General features: G+C 44.1%; 1 protein-coding gene across 1 annotated transcript in view; it reads left to right on the top strand.

The window, feature by feature from the left end:
* Nucleotides 1-16,789, top strand: part of ADAMTS12 (ADAM metallopeptidase with thrombospondin type 1 motif 12) — a 120,222-nt gene that overhangs the window by 53,777 nt on the left and 49,656 nt on the right. Inside the window, exons 4-7 of the mRNA XM_083402623.1 lie at nucleotides 3,509-3,705; nucleotides 6,703-6,786; nucleotides 8,171-8,295; nucleotides 15,884-16,033. Of these exons, the coding sequence (XP_083258749.1) occupies nucleotides 3,509-3,705; nucleotides 6,703-6,786; nucleotides 8,171-8,295; nucleotides 15,884-16,033 (556 nt within the window). The remainder of the gene's footprint in view (nucleotides 1-3,508; nucleotides 3,706-6,702; nucleotides 6,787-8,170; nucleotides 8,296-15,883; nucleotides 16,034-16,789) is intronic.

Genomic DNA, 16,789 nt, shown 5'->3' on the forward strand with positions numbered 1-16,789 from the left:
GTTTTGGGGAAGTAAATAGAACAAAATTATGTTAAAGGTAAAGGTACCCCTGCCCGTACGGGCCAGTCTTGACAGACTCTAGGGTTGTGCGCCCATCTCACTCAAAGAGGCCGGGGGCCAGCGCTGTCCGCAGACACTTCCAGGTCACGTGGCCAGCGTGACATCGCTGCTCTGGCGAGCCAGAGCCGCACACGGAAACGCCGTTTACCTTCCCGCTAGTAAGCGGTCCCTATTTATCTACTTGCACCCAAGAGTGCTTTCGAACTGCTAGGTTGGCAGGCGCTGGGACCAAACAACGGGAGCGCACCCCGCCGCGGGGATTCGAACCGCTGACCTTTCGATCGGCAAGCCCTAGGCGCTGAGGCTTTTACCCACAGCGCCACCAGCATCCCTAAAATTATGCTAGATGGAGTTTAATGTGAGGTTAAAGCACTCAGTTTTTTTTAATTATTAAAACAATATTAAAAGTTAAACACTATTGCATACTCTATTTAAAAAAAAGCCTGTTTATTTACCTCCTGCATTTCTCAGTCAATGATGCTCATTATTAAGCATTTATTTATGAGTTACTATGACAGCGTGACCTGTCCTCTTGGCATTGCTGATGACTCTGTCAGCAAGAAGTCGCTTTGAAAATAAAGCACACTGGCTGCAACTTCCATGGGTTCTTTTGCATTAAGTCACAAGATTCCAGTGCCCCAGTTCTGAGATTAATGGGGTGTAAGAGAGTAAATTTCAGTAGGCTAAGAGCAGCAGAAATTGGGAGAATCGGCTTTGCTCTCAGTCTCACAGGTGGTTCTGTGTTTATGTTCACATTAGTGGTTTGAAACAAAGCGAGGTCGTCTCCCTTATTCTCACATTGCTGTGCAGACCAATGGGCAAGGATCTCTTCACCCGATGCCCATCACTTGATTTGTTCGCCCAGCCATCAAATGCCAAGTCACTGAAAGTGTCATGTGTGTGGCATGTGCAACAGCTGCCTGAAATGTATACATCTCAGCTTGACTGTGACTTCCTTTTTCAAATCAGAAGGAAGCTGGTTTGAGGGAAAGAGTATCCAACAGAATTTCTGAAGAAGCTAGAGGATATCTACAGATTGTGCCTTATGTCATGAGTACTCAGCTTCAAACACCAGCAGTGGAGTCAGCTGTGATTTGGACTCAGCCTCAGTGTAATTAATTGGAAGAGACCCCAAGGCCCTCTTGTCCAATTCAGACATTTTATAACTTTAGCTGAATTGCCAAGGAACAAGTACAAAGTTCTTTCTCCCCTTCTTCCAACTGGGGGACAAAGGCTCTCTGAATAAAGTACAGTGGTACCTCGGGTTAAGAACTTAATTCGTTCTGGAGGTCCGTTCTTAACCTGAAACTGTTCTTAACCTGAAGCACCACTTTAGCTAATGGGGCCTCCTGCTGCCGCCAGAGCACAATTTCTGTTCTCATCCTGAAGCAAAGTTCTTAACCTGAAGCACTATTTCTGGGTTAGCGGAGTCTGTAACCTGAAGCGTATGTAACCTGAAGCGTATGTAACCCAAGGTACCACTGTATACACACACACATATATATATATATACAGTACCACTGTACTTCTCATTTTTGAATGGAGACAGCCTGTGCTTTTAAAAAGTTGTCAGTAGGCTATAATGTGTCTCCAGATATGCAAAACTTTCCCTCTCTGATGGGAAGCAAGTTCATAAAAAACTAATGCTACTGATTACAGCTCCCTCCATGAAGTACACCATCCTTTGTTTAGTAAAAGAAAAAAAGAAACCCCAGGTGCTTTTCTGAAAAGGAGCCTTGGGAGAATTCTAAGGTTTGCAGAAATAGGAAAAAAAAAAAAAAATCTTAGAAAATGCCTGATAAAGGGTAGAAAACCTCTACAACACTAGTGTAGCTCAGAAGTAGGCTTGAAGGTGTTCATCTTGCAGCTTCCAGCAGCAGCTGCAGGCTTTCTGTTAGAAATACTTCTGGCTTACTGAAACTGTAGGCCCACTTCTGACACCGTGTTGCATCCCTTGGGTTTGGGAAGGGTACTCCCAAACCTTCCAATGGGTCTGTTATAATACTAAGCAGGAAAGCTTCAGTAGTAGTATCTATTTGTGAAAAACAGATCGAGAATTCAGCATAGCAGCCAGTGGGCAAGACTAAGGTTCCAACTAGCTCCCACTCAGCTGTAGAGGGAACCGCGCCCAAAGCAGGGAGGGAAGTTTCAATTGCAGACCAGGCATTAATCTTAAAGAGACAGGCCACACACACTATACCTAGGACTGAGGATGTGGAGTGACCACAAAACACTAGCTATTGGTGTGGGCCAAGGTGGTGGGAAACAGTTATTTGTTTTGGATTATATAGCTCTGGGTTTCCTGTATCAAGTTGAGAGGGTAGACTAGATGACATATTAGACACATGGACACACACCAATTCTGTGATTCTATGAAAAAAGCATGGCTTACTGTGGCTTTCCAGAAGTACCGTCATGATTATATTGTCTCTGGAATGAAAGATTCAATTTAAGTTACTTTGCAAATTATGTGATGTTATGTCTTTTTAAGAATATGCAACACTAATGAGAAAAAAAGGGTACAAAATGAAACATTTGATCGGGCAGAATTGACATTAAAGATCATTAAACCATTACATGGTTACAAGTTGCCAGTAGAAATCTTATTATGACTGATCACAGGGACTCTTTGTTCTACTGCTTATACGTGCTAAGTCAAAGCTGTTCCTAATGCAAAATATGATTGCTATCAATTACACCTAAATGTTGTGGATGAAGTTGGTAAGTGTGTTTTTAAAAATAAGCCCCTATTAAAACCACAGAGGCTATTTTAAACATGTGATTTCAGAATTGGGGGGGGGGAATATACAGGCCTTTCCGGAGACTGTAATTTACAGGATAATAACTGGAGCAATCACTGTCTAAAGCAGGTATTGCTCCAGCAAGGGCTCCCTGTGGGACAATGCAGTTTCCCAGCTCTCAAGCCACAATTTGAGCAGTTCTTAAATTGAATCTAGAGGCAACCTATGGTTCCTGGTACATTTTCAGACAGAAAAGACAGAAATCTTGTCCAAGTTTCCAGCAGATGCTGAATAGATAGACTGCTCTTCAGTTTCACATTTTGGAATGATATTTTGGTGTTTTTCTGTTTTGGGACAGGTTTTGTGCTCAAATATTCATTGTAGGGATGGAGAACCTGTAGCTCTCCAGATGTTGTTGGACTACAACTCCCATCATCCCTGATGATTGGCCAAGCAGGGTGGGATGGATGGGCACTGGAGTCCAACAATATATGGAGGGCAAAAGATTCCCTATCCCTGGTTGATGAGAAGATACCCCAGCGTTTTGAAAGTCCTTTCTAAAACACAAATGCCAGGTGTCTGCTCTGAAATGCCAGGCATTCCCAGAAAGTACTCCATGTATTGTTTTGAGCTCCCATTTCTTTCTGTAACATAACAGTATGCCTACATGGGAAAGAAGGTCAATGCATTTTGTCTTCCATTTTCAGAAACTTTGAGCTTTTTCCAACAGCAAGAGCTTCGTAGGGAGAAATGGGAGAGGAACCGGGTGACCGGGAGAGCCATCTCCCGCCGTTCTGTCAGCAAAGAACGATGGGTGGAGACGTTGGTGGTTGCAGACAGCAAGATGATTGAATACCACGGAAGTGAGAATGTGGAATCCTATATCCTCACTATCATAAACATGGTATGTAATGTACAGAATGCGGAAGCGAAAGTGTTTACTGGGTCCACACAGAATGAGCACATAGCCCTGATCCTTTCTTGCATTTGCTGGCTTCTGGACCCAACTCAAAGGGCTGGCTTTAACAATAAAGCATTATATGGCTTGGGACCATGATATCTCTAAAGCAGAATTCCCCAATGTTACGTTCCCAATGTTGTTGGACTCCAGTTCCCATCATCCCCAGTCAGGGATGGTGGGAGTTGTAGCTGGGGAAGGTAGGCTTTTGGCTATAAGTTCAAAGTCCACCCTTATTGCCAATTAATTAGGGACTGGCAGGCTTCCCGGGGCAATGAGTGTTCGACCGAGCGACTCCTCCGGTCAAGTGCTCCGACATGATTAATGACCTGAGCCTCTGATAAGGCTCCAAGCGCGTTCCCCCATTACGCAGAGTATCCAGCACAGAGAAGGACGAGAAATATGAGCTACATGCTAAGAGTTTTATTACTAAGCTACACAGACAGAAAAGAAATACACCCTCTCTCTGTGAGAGCAGAGAGCAAGTGAAAAACAAAGGAACAGGAAACCAGTAATATCACATCCGTCTCCTGTCTTCCATGAGACTTCCAACAATCTGGAATGTCTCTGGAAAGCAAAACAGAGTCTTGTGACTCCAAGAGCACTGCACAGTGGCAACACACAGAAACCAACATCAGGGCCCCAATCAGGTTGGGAAAAGCTGAGCTAAAAGAATGCTCCTTCCCATATGTATACTTACCCATGTCCTCAGGTTATTGAGGGAGGCTGTCCTTCAAGGGCTGCCTCTAAAGGAAATTTGGAGGATTGCCAGGAGGGAGAGGGGTTTCCCCCCCCTAATGCCTCGCCCCCAAATCTGTGGAATGATCTCCCTTCTTCCTGGCACCATATCTTTTTTGTGGGAAAGGGACTATAGCTCAGCAGTAGAGCATATGGTTTCAAAGCATCACAGGATCAAGATTATTGAAGCCCAATTTATGGCCTGGTTCAGATATAAGAGTGCCAGGCTGATAACTTGTTTTATCTCCAGTTATGAGCAAGTTGGTGGGCAGGATGTGAAAACCCTGTTAATGTGTCCTGTCACTGGTACTTTCCTTCAATGGCCAAATGTCCCACTTGTCTAATGGATTACTTGACCTTGACTATCCCTGTCTCACATGAAGTGAAGATTGCCTGAACTAGCTCTGACAGGAACACAGCCGAGAGCCCTTAGTAATTAATCCCTTTTCAATGCAATGCATGAATGCTAACAAAATGTCATAACTCATGGTTAGAACTTCCTTGTCATAAAAGAAACGAATAAGGCAGAATCAGCGCTCATCTGCTCAGGGACACTTCCAAATATAATTAATGGCGTTCTGATAGGTTTCAATTTTGATTGTGTATGAATTGTGTTTTAGTGTGTTGGAGGCTATCTTGTGAGGGCAAAAAGCAGCCTTAAAAAATTAAAAATCTTTTAAATGAAGTCAGCAATTAAAGCAGGGATGAGAAACCTGTGACCTCATCATCCCTGACCACTGGATGCTGTCTGGGGGCTGATGGGAACTGGACTCTGTTAGAGCATGTTGCTAATAATAATAATAATAATAATAATAATAATAATAATAACTAAATAAATAATAAATAATAAATTTTATTTATATCCCGCCCTCCCCAGCTGAAGCCAGGCTCAGGGCGGCTAACAACAATAAAACAGTACAAAAGTACAGCACAAACAACACTCTAAAATCATTCATTATAAAATGAAAATGGCTGGAGGTGATAACGCCAAGGTTGCAGGTTTGGTGCCTCTATGGGACACCTGCATATTCCTGCATAGGACAAGATTATCCTCAGGGTCCCTTCCAACTCTACAATTCTATAATTCTATACCAGGAGGACCACAGGTTCCACATGTCTGGGTTAAACAATTGAGAACACCCTGCTGCAAGCTTCCCCTTGATTTCTGCCATTGAGACGGATAATGCTAGAACGCTTATTCATACGGCTGCACTGCCCTCTGCAGTAGATTCCAGAATTTATTGTAATTCTGACTGAATCAAGTGTAGGCGAATATTCCAGAGGGCATTGGGGGCAGCGGTGAGCCAGGAAAGGTTTGTTCCATCCAGCTTCTGCAAAGGCTAAATCTGGGACAAGGGAACAACCCCTAGCATGGTCTAACGGATGTTTGTCTGATCCAAGTGGTCACTGGGTGGACCTCAGTAATATGTGGAATGGTCAAAAGCGCCTCTCCTAAAAAACACAGTACCTTCCACAAGCAGTGTTAGAAACTGGGGTAGAAAAACTAGGAGCCAAATGGTTTCTGGGACCTGGGTTGTGGGCGCCAAAACAGAATGTCCAGTCGCCACTGAGGGGGCGGCAACACTTTCTATTTATTATTTTGATAAGCATGCATTAATATGCAATTCACATAAGTGACACATTGTCAAGATCACATTTGTAGAAGAAATCGTTAATACATGTCTAATTTTGTGTTTACAATAAAAATTATTGGTACCATACTTTGGTTTTCAAAACACTCCACTCTTTATTGTTAAACTCCTTAACTTATTGCCTATCCTTAACATATACTTCGAGGCTTCAAAGCAAATACATTTCAGGAATCCTTGAGTGTGAACCAGGTGCAAAAAATGGCACCCAGACTTCATGATGTCCTCGCAGATGGATCATCTTTAGGCGCGAAATGTGCCTGGAGCCCTGCTAATTTCGAACCCTTGTCCACAAGTATGTATGGAATGAGGCAGTCCCTCAAGCACCTGGTCACAAGTTTTTTGGACTTCATTACCACCAGCAAGAAGACCTTAAAGCTAGTCTGTTATCATACTATATATAGGCAAATACCTATATTTTGTTACTCTGTGCAGTGCCAGACATATCTCTGATGGTGCTATGGAAATAGATCATCATCATCATTGGAGCAGTGGGGGCGGGGATATTGCTGCAGAAAATGAATTAATAAACTTTATATTGTCTGGCTTTGCCCAGGTGTCTGGCTTGTTCCATGATCCAAGCATTGGCAATGCAATTCATATTGTGCTGGTTCGATTGATTCTTCTAGAAGAAGAGGAGGTAAGACACCCCCCCCCCACTTAACAATTATGCATTTCATTGACTTTCTTCTTAAGGAAGAAAGTTTTTAATAGACTTCAGAGAAGGGGAAGGAAGCCAGACAAAAACAGGCTTCTTCAGTGGCAGCACTGGTGTTCTAGAAGGCCACTGGACATGCAAGCATTGTGGGATGCCACCAGTGCTGTGGAAAGTTGTTCTGTTGTGTGTTTTATTGCTTATCTATGTTCCAACAGCTGGACAAATAGGTCTTTACCATGAGTGTCTACTGTGTTGCTGCTTTTGTGTATTTGAGTTTTTAAAAAATATTTTTAGTGTATATTGCCTTGAGATGGTTGTTTGGAAGGTGATTAATAAATCAGTGATCATGATGTCAATGGTGATGATAATTTAATTATAAATGTATATATTTTAAATGTTGTGTAATTGTGTTAAGTGTGGTGAACTGCTTCTCTTTCAGTGATGATGATGAGGTAATACTACTACTACTACTACTAATAATAATAATAACAATAATAAATGCTTTTCACATGACTTTCAAGGTGATTCCCTATTCCATGATTGAGAACTTGAGGCCCTCCAGATGTTTTTAGACTCTAAATCCCATCAGCCCTAGCCAGTGGCGTAGCGTGGGTTGTCAGCACCCGGGGCAAGGCAAGTAATTTGCACCCCCTAACCCGTGGATTTGCGCCCCCTAACCCGTGGATTTGCGCCCCCTAACCCTAACCCCTAGATGTTGCGCCCGGTGCGGCCAGCCCCCCCTGCACCCCCCACGCTACGCCACTGGCCCTAGCCTCATAGCCAATGGTCAGGGATTATTGGAGTTTTAGCTTAAAAATATGTATGTGTTTGTTTTCCTCAGAGCTGCACCCTGGAGAGGAAAGATTTGGATTGATTAGGGAACAATGTTTCCAAATTGGTTCCACCATTGTTCTCAGCATGTTGGAAGGCATTCTGAAAAATTGTGCTGCAAGATTGTGTAGCTGCTAAGAATGCTGCATCTTTCTTAACCCTAGAATTGTGCTTCAATTTTTCTCTGATTTAGGGATAATGGTTGTTTCAAAACAGAAAACAAAGGGGACCATTTTTGTTTGACAACTTATTTAAGCTCTTCTGGTGTGTGTGATTTTTTTTAAAGAGTTGTGAAGGCCTCTTAATGTGCTGTTTTGCTCTTTTTGTATTTTGGGGGGAGGTATCCTTTTTCCAAATGACACAGTTTTATCTCAACTTTCTGGGCTCCGTAAACAGCTATCATAATTACGTCTCTCGCTTCACGCAAAAGCACCATTTGTTACATCTAAATGACCTTACTGAGCTTGATAATTAATGTAGATGCTATTAGTGTTCTAGCAGTATAATTATATATTTTTTATTTCCCTCTCTTTAGCAAGGGCTGAAAATAGTTCACCACGCAGACAAGACCTTAGCCAGCTTTTGTAAATGGCAAAAGAGTATCAATCCCAAAACTGATGCCAACCCCCTGCACCATGATGTGGCCGTCCTTCTTACCAGGTATGAGGATACTGTGCCAGAGACACCATGTTCGATTTCGTTCTTTAAACTCTTATTACTTCAGTAAGAGAGGAGACCAAATAAATTTCAGTAACAGGGTAAGATTCTCAGCAAGGCTTAAATGCCCACCGTAGAATTATTATTTTTGGAGGCTTGGAAGTTAGATGAGTCAAGGGTTAATAAAGGCCAGTCCTATCATTAGGTAGAGTGAGGAATCTGCCTCAGGTGGTAGTTGCTGGGGTGGTGGTGAGATGGTGGAGGACACAACAGTGTGTGCCATGAAGCATCTCCTTCACCACTAAGCTGTTAGCCTGTTGCTTTTAGTTACAGCAGAGGAAACCCAGCCAGATGGGCGGGGTTTAAATAAATGATGATGATGATGATGATGATGTCTACCCAGTTGGCTTCTGCACATGTCATGGGAGGACACTATCCTGTTCTTCCCCTCAGGCAACAATTTCCTCCCTCCCTTCCCTACAGGTGGGCGGGGTTTGCGGCACCGAGCAGGGGCTCACCTGGACGGGTGCCTCCCACCTGCTTGGGTTGGCCTTTGACCCACCCTCGGCCAGGGAGGACAATGGCTGGCCGGCCGGAGGTAGGGCTAGGCCCAAAGAAAAGAGGCTGACCCTTTTGACCAAGCTTCCCAAGCGGCGGCGTTTGCCGGGCCTGTTAAAGGGCAAAAACCAGGAGTCCCTGGCCCTAGATTGGCTGCATGTGGGTCAAACTCCAGGGCTGAGGTTAGTGGAAGGGCATGCTGTGTATGTTTGTGCTTTGCAGCCCCCTCTCACTGCACCTCATCAGCCTGCATATCCTCAGCCAGATGGGCTGAGAGGTTTACCTGCCAAGGCCTGTGCCAAGTTTCCCACTTCTGAAGCTCAATAAAGTTGTGGCCAATCTGAACCCATACTCTGGTCTCCTGTCTCATTCTTTGGGCAGAAGGGGTAGGCACCAAAGACAGGGTTTAGCAAGTGTGCCCACAAAATATATTGGGCTGGCCCAGTGACTTTGGCACCAGCCAATCAGCCAAATGGACAAAATTCCTACCGGGCCCCTGCCCCAAAAGCAGATGACCCTATGACAGGCCTAGCAAGGTCAAAGCAAACAACCCTAGAATATAGGGAAGGTGGGCGGGTGATCCAATGCGCGCAGAGAAAAGAGGAAGCTCAACACTGTGCGCAGGGAATATACGTTGTTGTTGTTTAGTCGTTTAGTCGTGTCTGACTCTTCGTGACCCCATGGACCAGAGCATGCCAGCCACTCCTGTCTTCCACTGCCTCCCGCAGTTTGGTCAAACTCATGCTGGTAGCTTCGAGAACACTGTCCAACCATCTCGTCCTCTGTCGTCCCCTTCTCCTTGTGCCCTCCATCTTTCCCAACATCAGGTTCTTTTCCAGGGAGTCTTCTCTTCTCACGAGGTGGCCAAAGTATTGGAGCCTCAGCTTCACGATCTGTCCTTTCAGTGAGCACTCAGGGCTGATTTCCTTCAGAATGGATAGCTTTGATCTTCTTGAAGTCCATGGGACTCTCAAAAGTCTCCTCCAGCACCATAATTCCAAAGCTTACTATTACTATAGGGAATATATAGGCTATATATAAGGAATATATAGGCTATCACAAAATGGCAACATATAAATCTCCCCAACAACAAGAAGAGCCCAGTTGTAATGGTGGTCAACACTCTTCCCCCCCCCCCCCGAAACAGTTGGGTGTCTTGTTAGCCCCCACTGCAAAACGTGCTCTCCATGAAGGTGCCTCTGAGAAGCCTGCAAGAAGGACTCTCCTCTCCTGTGTTTTCCAGCAACTGGTATTCAGAAGCATACTGCCTCCGACACTGGAGGGAGAAAATAGGCTGTTCTAATTTGAGTGCAAAATTGATGTGGGGGCATTTTACATGGAAAAATAATTCCTTCTGTAGAAAGGAATTAACTGCCTCAGGCCCACAGTTAATAAGGCTGATCCAAGACATTTTGGTGCTTGTTGTAAACACAAATGATGCCTTTTCTTGCCTAGTGACATCAACAGTTAGCAACGCCTCATATAACTGCCCCTGTGTCCTGTTGCTTAATTGGACCCTGAATCTGAAAGCTGGTGCAACATAATGAATAAGAGACTCATCTGTGTATCGAAAAAAGCCCCCATTTTTAAAACCGTTTTTCATGCCTAACAAAGGTAGACATACAGTGGTACCTCAGGTTAAGTACTTAATTCGTTCCGGAGGTCTGTTCTTAACCTGAAACTGTTCTTAACCTGAAGCACCACTTTAGCTAATGGGGCCTCCTGCTACTGCTGCGCCGCCGGAGCACGATTTCTGTTCTCACCCTGAAGCAAAGTTCTTAACCTGAAGCACTATTTCTGGGTTAGCGGAGTCTGTAACCTGAAGCGTATGTAACCTGAAGCGTATGTAACCTGAGGTACCACTGTAGTGTCTCTGTTTTCAGTTCATAGAGTCCTTTCTATAGGTCAGTTTCATCTGGTTTGAGACACTGCTATCGTACGCATTGTGAAGTTGTGGTGGGGGAGGTGAGGGGAAGAGAAGGGGGGTAGAGACATTTCCTTCTTTTGCATAGTGCATATGCAGAGATTTTTTGTGACGGCATCATGTGGATAGGTTCTTTATCTGTTCATTTATTTATTTTCATTGGCAGTGCGAGAGATTGGGGAGCCTAGTTGGTTGCATCTGGTTGGTTGCAGTGAGTTTTGTTGGGGGGGGGGGGGTTGGAGTCAAATTAGCCATATCGATTAGGATGCTGTCAAGGGGGATTATGTTGTTATCTTGTTGATCCATATTCACTCCTGAAAGGTCCCTCCAGTAAATCTTGCCTCTGCTATGAACTCACCTTTTGCAAGTTGTTCTCCCTCAGCCTCACCCTACCGCCATCCTTATTTTATTTTATTTCACTTTATTTTTTTACCCCACCCATCTGACTGGGTTTCCCCAGTCACTCTGGGCGGCTTCCAGCATATACAAAAACCTAATAATACAAGACATATTACAAACTTCCCTATACAGGGCTGCCTTCAGGTGTCTTCTAAATGTTGTATAGTTACTTCTCTCCTTGACATCTGACGGGAGGGCGCTCCACAGGGTGGGCACCATCACCGAAAAGGCCCTCTGCCTGGTTCCTTGTAACCTCATTTCTTGTAGTGCTGGTGCTGTATATCAGCCCTTGGTACAGGGGTCTCAGTGTCTGGGCTGAACGATGGAGGTGGAAACGCTCCTTCAGGTATACAGGGTCGAGGGCCGTTTAGGGCTTTAAAGGTCAGCACCAATAAAAGCAGTGATCTATCTTACAGGGTTGTTGTTAGGACCCCAGCAAGATAATGCATGTGAAGTGCTTTGAACACTCAAAAGCACTATAGGGACCCCTGACCATTAGGTCCAGTCATGGCCAACTCTGGGGTTGCGGCACTCATCTCGCTTTATTGGCAGAGGGAACCGGCGTACAGCTTCCGGGTCATGTGGGCAGCATGACTAAGCCACTTCTGGTGAACCAGAGCAGCACACGGAAACGCTGTTTACCTTCCCACTGGAGTGGTACCTATTTATCTACTTGCACTTTAATGTGCTTTCGAACTGCTAGGTTGGCAGGAGCAGGGACCAAGCAATGGGAGCTCACCCCGCCGCGGGGATTCGAACCGCTGACCTTCTGATCAGCAAGTCCTAGGCTCTGTGCACAGTGCCACCCATGTCCCTCAAAAGCACTATAAGTGTTAACTATAAGCTAAGTGTTAAGAACGTAATCTATGGCCTAATCTGGTCAGCTGCAGGACAACCAGAAACACCACCACACACTGTTGGATCAGGCCAAAGCCCATCATCCTGTTCTTGCAGTAGGCAACCAAATGTCCTGAGCATAATATTGCTCTCTTCGTTTGTGATTCCCTGGTATTTAGAGACATACTTCTTTGAACAGTGGAGGTAGCCACCATGGCTATTAGCCATTCATAGCCTTTCCTTCCATGAAGGTATCCATCTTTCTTTCTTTCTTTCTTTCTTTCTTTCTTTCTTATAAATTTTATTAGTATTTTCCACACAACAACAACAACACGAAAGATATCGAAAAATAACAATACACAACACACAAAAATCAACATTCGAAAACTAAAGAAAGCAACAACAAAAAACCAAACAAAAAAACCCAAATCCATATCTTACAAGTTAATATTATAAACACTAAAACAACAACAAGAAGACATTGACTTCCACCAATCCCACAGCACCTCCTTTGTCTCTCATTGTGTTTTCCTGTTTTCTTTATCATCTCTATCCTAACATCTAGATATAAATCCCTCTTTCATATCCTTTCACTTCACAAGGTTATTCCAGACTCAGCCAGATTTCTGTCCTCGAACCTTGACTTTTGTGGTATCCATCTTTATATCCATCTAAGCACACACTTTTAAAGCCACTGACTAGTACAGTCACAATGCTGATCCTTCATTCAACCCCAACGTTCCCATTTATTCTAATTAACCAGTGGCGTAGCGTGGGGGGTGCAGGGGGGGCCGGCCGCACCGGCCGCAACATCTGGGGGGGGGGGCGCTTGCACTCGCAGCTCTCTGCCCCTACCTGGCTCACTCACTCTCTCTCACTGCAGTGCTGGCTGTGCGAATCCGATCCGAGCCACCGGGTCGCCGCCCACTGTGGAGGGGAGGGTGCCAGGCGTGCGGTGCGGTGCGGTGCGGTGCGGAGAGAGAGCGAGGGACTATCTGGGGGAGGGACAGTGCAGCGGGGGGGAGGCGCAAATTACTTGCCTTGCCCCGGGTGCTGACAACCCACGCTACGCCACTGTAATTAACTGCTCATATAATAAGCTACTCATAATGCTAATCACGCTAAATCGTACTCAGAAGCATTTATATGAGCAAAACTAAACAGAATGAAGCACAAACACTTTTGGAAACACACAAAGCCCTTTCCAAACAGAACAAAACACAAAAGCAAATATTTTTGGTCCTTACCGCTATTGTCTGCTTGCTAAAAATCGCAAGCCCTTCATCGCTTTCCCAAGAACAGCACTCGTTAACGATAATTTCATGCTTGTGAATACTGCCATAATGATCAGAAATCTGTGACCTTGTTTGCCCGGGTTTTAATTTTACTTTTTAGACAGTGCCTTGTGCTGCTCACATTTCTCATTTAGAGAATTCTGATTCAGCATCTGAACACAATTTACGGTAAAAAGTGGCAGTGCTCAGAATTAAAAGAAAGATCAAACTGGACCACATACTGCACTAGCAGGAGGAACATAAGGAGCTTGAACAAACACAGAAAGAGAAGGAGGAAGTGTGTTTAAATCAGAGATGGGGACCCTGTATCATTCCAGATGTTGTTGGGCATCATCCCCAGTCAGCAGAGCCAGTGGTCAGAAATGATGGAAGTTGGAGTCCAGCAACATCTGGAATGATAGAGGTTCCTCACCCAATGTTTCCAAACTTGGGTCTCCAGCAGCTTTTGGACTACAATTTCCATCATCCCTGACCACTGGTCCTGCTAGCTAGGGATGATAGGAGTTGTAGTCCAAAAACTGCTGGAGACCCAAGTTTGGGAAACCCTGGGTGGAATCTACACACATGTAAAAACCATTCTGAAAATGCTTTTTTAAAAAGCGTTTTTAAAAATACCTTGAATTTTCCATAAGGCTCACCATTGACTACCTAGTATCCCATTGTATATTGCACTTAAAACACACTTAAAATATTTTATTTGCAGCTTTATAGCTGAGTCCCTGGTTTAGAGTTTGTTCATTGCATGTTGAATATATGTGAACACCCATGCCGTTTTAGTTTCATTTGTATATTTAATATACTCAGTTATACATTCAGTTATATGTTCTGGGTTCATTTGTGTGTACAAATGGCTTTCTATATCATTCTTTAACAGACATGGAAGAAACCAGAAGTCAACTTCAGGCTTTTGAGTTTGAGGCTTTAGATAAGCGAATGGATAAATAGGAAGTTGCATGATAAATAAAAGAATGGCGAAGTTGTCCAACTAGCTTGATATGCTTGGTATAAAACCTAAAGTCAATTTCAGTGATAATAACATGCAAAAGCAAAGCATCCTTCTTCATGTCATCAATCAGTGGGGGTGTTGCGCTTTCTCAGCTATCATATATACACAGGATGGTCTTTTGTAGCACATTATTGGCCTCTGGAAATAGTTTTAAGAGTTGTAAAAAGGAAGCAATCATCTTTTCCTGGGTCACAGTCAGACAGGACTGAGGGGGAAATGTCCCTTTGTGTATTCTAACAAAAGCTCTTGATCTATGTTGAAGTTTCGTGGGAGGGATTCGATCGCATACTGGCAAATTCAGGTTGCACAGTTAAAGTTGATGTGGCGCTCTTGCACAAACACAAAGAGACAGGAAAACGCACTGAAAAGTGTGGGATAATTGCTTGGTATAACCTCTCTGCAAACAACTCAGAATGAATATTCAAATCGATAGTCAACTTTGTGCAAAAAAAAAATCAGGATGAATGCTCAGAAACAATCTATGTGCTTTTCTAGCCTTGCAGGAAGGAAGGAAAGAGTGTGGCAGAGAAGTGTGTGTGTGTGTGTGTGTGTGTGTGTGTGTGTTTAAGGGACATTGGGAGAGGGGTTTCAGGCTTTGCTCTGTTGCAATTTGTTTAATGGACAAGGGATTGTTTAATGCACAAGGGAATCTGCTGCTCCCCTTAGGATGAGACAATATTTCTGCTTCGGATGTGTAATAAGCTTTCTTGTGCAGTCTTTGTCAGTGTTTATTGCTTCTCAGGGTCTGAAAACGGTGCAACTTACTTCCTAGCAGGGACAGGGGAAGAATTCAGTTCAGCTTGCATTTCTAAAACATTATGAGAACTGAGCATAACCGTTCTTCAAAGTCTGCACTTCTCCAGATTTTGTATTGCAGTTCTCCTGTCAAGCACCATGTACAAAATGCTTGTGCTAGGGGAAAGTGTGTGTAATGCATAGGTAAAGGTAAAGGGACCCTTGACCATTAGGTCCAGTCGTGACCGACTCTGGGGTTGCGGCGCTCATCTCGCTTTATTGGCCGAGGGAGCCGGCATACAGCTTCCGGGTCATGTGGCCACCATGACTAAGCTGCTTCTGGCGAACCAGAGCAGCGCACGGAATGCCGTTTACCTTCCCCCCAGAGCAGTACCTATTTATCTACCTGCACTTTGACGTGCTTTCGAACTGCTAGGTTGGCAGGAGCAGGGACCGAGCAACGGGAGCTCACCCCGTTGCGGGGATTCGAACCTCTGACCTTCTGATCGGCAAGCCCTAGGCTCTATGGTTTAACCCACGGCGCCACCCGCTTTGTAAGAATGCATATGTTAGTGAAAATAACATAGACAATTGCATTATAGAAGGGTAGATTGCCTGACAAATGCATCCATTAAGGGAAAAGTTGCACAAAATGTTGATGAGTTTTTATGAGGGCTTTAAAAAATATTCACAAACCGATGTGGAGAACTGAATGGAACAGTGGAGAGATGAGGAACTGAAACATTCAGATTCACCCATCTCTGCTTCTGAGACTGAGCATGCACAGGATCATGCTACAAAGTTCTTTTTATTTCACGTATTTTGCTTTGCTCTCAGGAAGGACATCTGTGCTGGCATGAATCGCCCATGCGAAACCTTAGGCTTGTCCCATCTCTCTGGAATGTGCCAGCCTCATCGCAGCTGCAACATCAATGAAGACTCTGGCCTGCCTTTGGCATTCACAATTGCACATGAACTTGGACACAGGTATGAAAACTGTGGGAGTCTAGAGGACGTCAAGTCACATGATTAACCAGAAGTGAAATAGCATCGAAAGCTCTTACATTCTGAGGAGGAAGTATCAGAACTTTGTGATGGTTGTAGCAAGGAGGTCTAAGGTCAGGATAATGAGTCAATACAAACAGCAGAAACCTAAAGGCAGGCACTCATATATGTTTTGAGATTTTTATGTTGATAAAATAAACATTTCGCCAGAAAAATGATTTACTTCTACCTGTGCGATTTGGCCAACACTGCAATACTTTTGTATATCTCTCAAAGTAAAAAAAGGCTAGTGACCTGCCTAGCTTTAAATCTTCCAGAAGATGCTTGGATGGGCTTTTCTTTGTGTTTCTTGAATCTTTCCAATGTCTGCACGTTCTGTTTGTAATTCAGAAAATACCTTCTTAGAAATGGATCTGTTAGCATTGATAAGCAATTTGTTGTTTGCACTGTTCTATTCATGCACTTTAAAAAAATTAAGTAAAGATGCAAGCAAGAACAAACAAAAATTAACAGCCAATAATTGCATTCACTTCCAACCTAACTTTGAATTTCTTTCAGCATCAACTGAGTGAATATTTATCTTTGGCACTAAGGCATTTGTGGGCATCTTTCTCTGACTGGGGCTGATAGGAGTTGAAATCCAATAACAACCTCTGGAGGGCTGCAGGCTTCCCACCCTTGCCATGATGGCAGAGGGATGTCACCACAATGGTTGGCATCCGCATCTGGCCCAATTGC

Source organism: Podarcis tiliguerta (genome assembly GCF_965153285.1).
Source record: "Podarcis tiliguerta genome assembly, chromosome: 11".
NCBI classification, from domain to species: domain Eukaryota; kingdom Metazoa; phylum Chordata; class Lepidosauria; order Squamata; family Lacertidae; genus Podarcis; species Podarcis tiliguerta.